Below are 7,500 nucleotides of genomic sequence, written 5' to 3' on the forward strand. Positions count from 1 at the left end.
GGGGGCTGGCTGCACCACCCCCACCACCCCCATCACCCACACCCAGAGTTCTACTGCCCCCCTCCCCCTGCTCCACTCACCCTGGCCCCGCCTAAAGACGGAGGGTCCACCCCTGGAGGGTCAGGCAGGGAGGCTAAAGTGACGGGTCCCACATACGTCCCCTCTGTCGGGCCCTTGGGTGGTCCTGGAGGCTCTGGCTGTCGTGGTGTAGGTGGAGGTGGAGGTGGAGGTGGAGGTGGAGGTGGAGGTGGGGCCAAGGATGCGAAGGGGACAGAGAAAAGTGGAGGAGGAAGAGGAGCGCCTAGCGATAGTCTTCCTCCTCCCCTCCATTCTCATCACCTCCAGTCCAGTAGCTGCCAAAGGAAGCCTCAGTCACAGACGCAGCCCCAGCCTCATCAGCAGCAACTGGGCTACGGCAAAGCAGACAAGCCCCCTGACTGGAACCACAACCACAATAATAACCACCACACTCACCATCAGAACTCTAACCCTCAACCCCAGCACCCTAACCACCCCAACCCCAAACCTAACCCCCAGTCTGGCTCCTGCAGCCTGGAGGCCCCTTCCAGAGGGGAGCTGGAGGTTCTGGAGGTCTACCGGCCCTCCCTCCCCCTGGAAGCCCAGAGCGCTCACTCCAGGGCTGGGCACCAGAGCACCACTAAGAGTGGCCCTTACGCCAGCACGCCGCCCTTCCGGGACTGTTCCCACTCAGGTCCCCCTGGGGCGCCTGAGGGGAAGGGAGGGGCGCAGCAGAGTGGGGGGGCCCAGAGAGAGGGGCAGAAGGTTGCTAGGATACGACACCAGCAGCACAGTAGTCACGGGTCGGGTTTGGATGGATCTGGGGCCGAGAGGGGGAGGGAAGGGGGGAGGCAGAGTCACAATGGTGAGGGCGGTGTTGTTTTGGGGTACGGCGACCAGACGTCCCCCTCGCTACACCCCTGGGGGGCACGGGGACACCAAGAGGACCAGAGGAGGATCTCACCCCACAACGAGGCCTACAGTGACGGCAGAGGAGACAACCGGACCCAGAGTCGTAATGACCAACAGCAGTATATGACAGGACCCCCAGCTCACTCTCCTCACCTGACTCAGTCCTCCTCTCACACCTCCCCTCTCTCAGAGGGTGAAAACAGCGCCATAAAAAACCTTATGAACTACAGCTCCCAGCAGCCAATGCTCCTGTCCCAGAGGAGTCCCTTTGGGGGGCTGGGCTGCCTGAAACAGGGGGGCGAGAGGGGGGAGAGAGGGGGTAGAACCAGCTCCCCTCAGGACCCCCCTAAACAGCCTCTGCCCCCGCGGAGAGGCTCGACCAGCGAGGGGGAGAGGATGGAGTGTGGGGGGAGGGGGGGGGAGGGAGGCGGGGGAGGCACATGGAGAGGGGGAGGTGCGACAGCCCCCTGTTGGCATCGCTGTGGCAGTGGCCCGACAGAGAGAGCCCCCCCATCGTCGCCCTGACACCCCCCCTGGACACAGCCGGCAGGGCAGGGTGCTACCCAGCATGAAAGGTGAGATTTGCTTTCCGGTTACTATCTTCAATAACTGTTGTTTGGAACGACCAGGAATGTCTGGAATGACTTTCGGTGTTTGGAGACTTGGAATGTTTGGAAGACTTTCCAAGGGGTTGCCAGATGCATGCTAGATGCCAGATGCATGCTAATCCCCCTCTCCCTCTCCGTGTGTGTCCCAGGTGTGTCCCGTTCTGTGTACCCGCTGGGTCGGGAAGCAGAGGAGAGGGAGAGGAAGAGGATGACGGAGGAGCAACTTAGCCTTCATCATCTGGACAGGGACAGAGAACTGCTCATCAGGTACACGCACACACAAACACACACTTGTGTCTTTTTCTCCCTGCCTTTTTCTCTCCCTACACTCATATCCTCCCCTCTGCTATTCTTCCTCTCCCTCTGTCATACTCTCTCTCTTCTCCCTTCCTCTTTTAGTCTGTTTTATCTTTTCTTCCCAGTCTCTCTCTTTGATGTGGGATTTCTCCATCTGCGATGAGGTGTGATGTATTTTCTGAATATGCCAAGCATCTGTTCCGTGTTAGTTATAGTGAGAGTAGTGTCTCTTAACAGCCGAGCCTGTCTCACTGAGGGAGAGCCAATAAGCCTGGCAAGCGGGGCTCGTATGAGAGAGCTGTCCTGGTGCTCTCCAAAGCTTTACACCTGTCTGCTGTGATAAAAATGGACGGATGAAGATGACGCTTCTGGTGGTTGTAATCGTTTGACCTGCCCTGATGCTTTCCAACGTCTCTGTAGCATGTTCACTCATGATGATGAATAAATCTGTCGAACCTTTCTCATGTTTTTTTTTTTTTTCCTTCCAGGGAAAACAAGGAGCGGGTGGAGTTTGCCAGGATCCACCCCTCCAGCAGTTGCCATGGTGACCTGACCTCTCACCTCCTGGTGCCCGGTGGCGCCAGCCAGTTAGGTGCTGACCCTTCTGCACACGCCCATCCGGCCCATCACCATTGGATGCAGAGGACAGGAAGTCCCTCCCTCTGGATGGGCCATTCTTACGGTAAGCAGATTGATGGACAGGGATTTGTGTATTACTGGTTCTATATGTACAGTGTGGGATGATTGATTGATTGATGGATCGATTGACAGATCAGTTGATTGATTGATCCTAGTTCTGCCGTGTGTTCCTCAGGTCTGAGTCATGCTGCGCTGCACCAGAGTATGGGCCCAGGGTTCCCCCCTGGCCTGCCCAGCCCCCTGCAGCCTGTCATGCCCCTGACCCAGGACCCCAACTCCCCCCTGGTGGTACTGCCCACGGAGCCTGGCTCACACCACCACCTGGGTAAGACAACGCACACACACAAACACGCATGCATGCACACGCACGCATGCACATAAACGCACTCACTCACGCACACACATACACACACACACACACACACACACACACCAAGCCTCTCCATCTGCATCGCTCCCGGTGATTGAAGCATCAGAGGCTGTGCCATTTCTCTCCCTCAGTTTTAGTATCATTTGCTAATCATAGTAAAATGGTTCACTAAGTCCTTCTGTCAGTGGCAATGTTTTATTGCTGAGTTAATGGGACCAGCTATTCTAATACCCCCTCTCTGAGTGCAGAGCTATGCAAACCATTTAAACTGATTTTAATCTTTAGCGCTGGCTAGCTGGTGTGTTTGAATGGCAATGTGTGTGTATTTATGAGAGACGGAATAAGAGACATTCTATGTTAGTGTTTGTGTATTGTTATACTCTTTGAGTGTGTGTGTGTGTGTGTGTGTGTGAGGGTGTGTGAGGGTGTGTGTCTGTTAACGCTGCTTTGCAAACAGGCTGTGAAATTTAATTATCTCCCTGCTCCCTTGCCTTGCTCCATGGGAGTTCCTGCAGAGAGGGGAAGTGCATCCACTGAACCCTTCCCCAGGGAAACATTAGCCCACTCAGGCTAATCTCACAGAACAAAGGTTCCCAGCGACAAGGCAGCCAAGGAGGGGTGTGTGTGTGGTGCACATGTGTGTGTGTGTGTGTGTGTGTGTGTGTGTGTGTGCATGTGTGTGTGTGTGTGTGTGTGTGTGTGTGTGTGTGTGTGTGTGTGTGTGTCTGTGTCTGTGTCTGTCTGTGTCTGTGTCTGTGTCTGCGTCTGCGTCTGTGTGTGTGTGTGTGTGTGTGTGTGTGTGTGTGTGTGTGTGTGTGTGTGTGTGTGTGTGTGCTTAGGGAGCGGGTTTGTGAAAATGTGTCTTGCCATGCATATAAAGACACCGCCATGAGAAATGGAGAGATAAAAAAGAGAGAGAAAGGGGGGGATGTGGGGCGTAGCGCGGAGAGAGTCTGAGGGCTGTGTGAGGATCATGGCTGAGGCCAGACTGTCTGAAAAAACACAGCTGCTTACTCACTTCAAGTTATCATTTTCTCCCTCTCTCTACCAGGCCCTGTCTTTCCATCAATCCCTCTCTTTCATTCTCTCTCTCACTCGTCTTTTCTCTCCCTCCCTTTTTCGCACCATCTCCACCCCTTTCGCTTCCTTTTTCTTTCCTGTTGCTCAATGCCTTTCTGCCTTTCCCTCTCTGTACATGATGGAGATGTTTTCATATCTGTAAGTTGAATAAGTTTGCCAATGAAGTTGTAGTGTACAACTCTATATCTCTACCTCCCTAAATCCCCCCCCCCCCTCTTTCTCTCTCTCTCTCTCTCCCTCGCTCTCTGTAGATGTGATGGAGCAGACAGGGCTGTGGCCCTCTGTGTACGGAGCCCGAGGCCCCTCCCCTCATATGCAGCATCATGCTGTTTACTCCCGCTCCCCGTTTCTACGGCAACAAGAGCTCTATGCGCTGCAGCATCAGCACCACCAGCAACACCGGGCCATGGAGCACATGCACCGCCAGTCACTGTCACAGGTAACACACACACACACACACACACACACACACACACACACACACACACACACACACACACACACATATTGAAACGCTCTCTCTCTCTGTCTGAAAGGTAACATACACTTAAAATGAAAAAAACAAAAACTATTTTATTACACTTTTGTCCCAGAAACCTTTACTCCCTCAAATCGCTTCTCCACAATGGCCTCTCCACAGTGGCCTCTCCACAATGGCCCCTCCACACTCTAAATATGACACGCAGTCATGCTGTTATGAAACTGTCTGCACACACGGTTCAGGAAGTTTGGAAATATTGTGCAGAAGTGAAAGCAGAGTTCGTGCTCTCATCCTCTCTGGTGTGTTTTTTTGCGAATGGCTGCATCGCTGGCAAGCCCACCAGACGACTCAGATCTGGTTAGAGCACGGTTTCAACACAGACAGGGGAGAAAGAAGACTGTTTCTCAAGACGGAGAAAAACAGTGCAGAATGCCAGTGAACCTTAGTGACTGTAAAGGTTTCTACTTGCTTTAGGCATTAGCCCAAGACCCCCTGCCCTTCAAAAACAAATCTGTATACCTAATCTGTTTTCCCCCTGTCTTTTCTCTTTGTACCGTTTCAACCTCTCTCCTGTTTTCCCCCCTCCACCTCTTCCTCCCCTCTCCCTCACTTCTCCCCCCTCCCTTTCACAGAGGAAGACTGAAGACTCGATTATCACCATAGACGACGCCCTCCAGGAATCATCGAGAACCTCTAGAACTGCCAAACCGTTCTCTCACACCCTTCCCACCAAGACCACCACTCCCTCCCCGGGGGTGTGCCCCAGCAGCCGCCAATCACCCTGTTACCACTCCCCTTCCAGGAGACCGCACCCGCAGAACCCGCTAAACCCCGCCCCTAGCCCAGCCGCGGCCGCCCCACGATCCCCGGCACTTAGTCCCGCCCCTTCCCACTTGTTGAAAGTGGCGGAGAGGGGAGAAAGAGGAGAAGGGCAGCCCCCTCAGGACTACCCAGAATCCCTTGAGCCAGGTGAGTTTTGAGGTCCTGAATTCTGATTTGTGTATTACGGTCTGATTACGCTCAACATAGACAGAGAAACAGAGAGAGAGAGAGAGAGAGAATGGTCTTATGCCTCTCTCCCTGTGATGGAGACACACTGAAACATTTCATCACAGTTCCCAAGGTTAGGGCCTGTGCCAGCCACCGTTTACTACAGAGAGAAAGAGAGAGAGAGAGAGAGAGAGGGTGAGAGAGAGAGAGAGAGAGAGAGAGAGAGGGTGAGAGAGAGAGAGAGAGAGAGCAAACAAGGGTCTGGCAGCCAAGTCTGTTGGTCTAACAGAAACATGACTATTACAGTACAAAACTGAAACAGCTAAAGATAGGAGTACAAATAGAGATACAAATAAAGAGACTGCAGAGATAGAGAGAGAGGGAGAGAGAGAGAGGGAGAGAGAGAGAGAGAGACTGCAGAGAGAGAGAGAGGGAGATGCTGTTCAAGAGATAACGAGGCTATGGTCTTTGAAGCATGTTATTCTTTTAATTTGGGAGAAAACATTTGAAGCATGGATGGACCACTAGTCTCTGTGTCCTTGAGAGAGAGAGAGAGAGAGAGAGAGAGGAGGGGGGGGGAGAGGGAGAGGAACCTGGTTGGCCATAGCTTATGGTGGACGGAAGATATCAATCGATTGCGTCCGTCCTCTGGGATGCTATACGAGGCAGTGATGTCAGTGTGGGAAAGTTACAGTGTGGGAAAAACAGGGACAAGAGACAGTGAGGGAGGGATCTGTTGAGGTCAGAAAGATTATGGACAACACTCCTTATCCCATAAACAAAGAGGTGTGTATATAAGGAGGTCAGAGACATTTCAGACAGACTCCTTATCCTTCAGGGGTCCTTGAGAGGCAGCAGGCGGAAGGATATGCATTCATCTGGCTGCGTTGTCAGGGGGGCGGAGGGATACCATCAATAACACAGCTCTGGGGTGACAGGGCCGGCACTGCAATCACAGCCAGACAGCAGGGTGTCATCAATATCCCCCCTCACACACACACACACACACACACACACACACACACACTCACACACACACACACTCACACACACACACACACACACACACACACACACACACACACACACACACACACACGCATGCACGCACTGATGCTGGGATGCCCTGTACCCCGCTGGCTGTATATTACCTCCTGCTGTTTCAGTGTTTATTGATACAGCAGCTCTAGCGTTATTGCTTGGCTTTCTCTCCACCTGAAAGAATTTGGCTTCATGTGGTTTCAGAGGCCATTGTGCCCCACTTAAAAAACCAAACCTCAGGGCCATGCATTCAGTAAGAGTCTAATTATAGCAACCACCCTTGGCTGAGTAGTAAATTCATCACACGTAATGTATAGATATTCATTGATTGTGTTTTGTCTTTCTGTTTGGTCTTTCTCCCAGACCTTCCGCCGAGATACACCTACCCAACCATAGGCTACAAGGCTGGTCCCTCCCCCCAGGAGGCCCGATTGGCCGAGCATGCTCACATGGAGGCGGAGCCAGCAGAGCCTGGTCAAAAGGCCCTCCCAATTCCTCACCCTATCAGGACTAAGGAAGAAGAAGCAGAAGAGAAAGAGGAGGATAAGGGGTGTGAGGTTGTGGAGTCTAGCGGAAGTGTAGAAAGAGAGAGAGAAGCTGAGGGGGTCCAGGTGAAGGGACACTCTATATCTGAGTCTGCACTCTCCTGCACTGATATTAAAGTCTCAACAGCATCACCTGGTCCTTCCCCAGTCCCAGTCCCGTCCTCATCCCCAGTCCCAGCCTCATCTAAAGCCCCAGCCCTAGCCCTAGCCCCAGCCATAGCCCCAGCCCTAGCCCCAGCCCTAGCCCTAGCTCCGGCCTTAGCTCCAGCCCCAGCTTCAGTCTCAGAGGAGGCCCAGAAAGGAGACCTCTCCGTGGACTGCCTGGGCCAGTCGACTGATATGGAGGACACCCAGCCAGCAGAGGAGGACAAAGGGGAGGAAGAGGAGGAGGAGGAGGAGGAGGAGGAGGGAGAACAGGAGGCTGAGTGGAAAAATAAGTCTGGATGCACGGTCTCTCTACCTCTTGAGTGGATTGGAGAGCAGGAGAAGGAAAGGGAGAAAAAGGGGAAGGAGGAAGAG

The 7,500-nt window shown here is 53.3% G+C and overlaps 1 protein-coding gene across 1 annotated transcript in view; it reads left to right on the forward strand.

Moving 5' to 3' along the window:
- Positions 1 to 7,500, forward strand: part of bahcc1b (BAH domain and coiled-coil containing 1b) — a 47,768-nt gene that overhangs the window by 21,721 nt on the left and 18,547 nt on the right. Inside the window, 8 exon segments of the mRNA XM_083686917.1 lie at positions 1 to 1,344; positions 1,346 to 1,505; positions 1,688 to 1,805; positions 2,324 to 2,517; positions 2,650 to 2,799; positions 4,176 to 4,363; positions 5,038 to 5,374; positions 6,800 to 7,500. The exon segment at positions 1 to 1,344 is cut by the window's left edge and continues 803 nt beyond it; the exon segment at positions 6,800 to 7,500 is cut by the window's right edge and continues 340 nt beyond it. Coding sequence (XP_083543043.1) covers positions 1 to 1,344; positions 1,346 to 1,505; positions 1,688 to 1,805; positions 2,324 to 2,517; positions 2,650 to 2,799; positions 4,176 to 4,363; positions 5,038 to 5,374; positions 6,800 to 7,500 — 3,192 coding nt within the window.

The sequence above is a fragment of the Argentina silus genome (genome assembly GCF_951799395.1).
Source record: "Argentina silus genome assembly, chromosome: 16".
Lineage (NCBI taxonomy): Eukaryota > Metazoa > Chordata > Actinopteri > Argentiniformes > Argentinidae > Argentina > Argentina silus.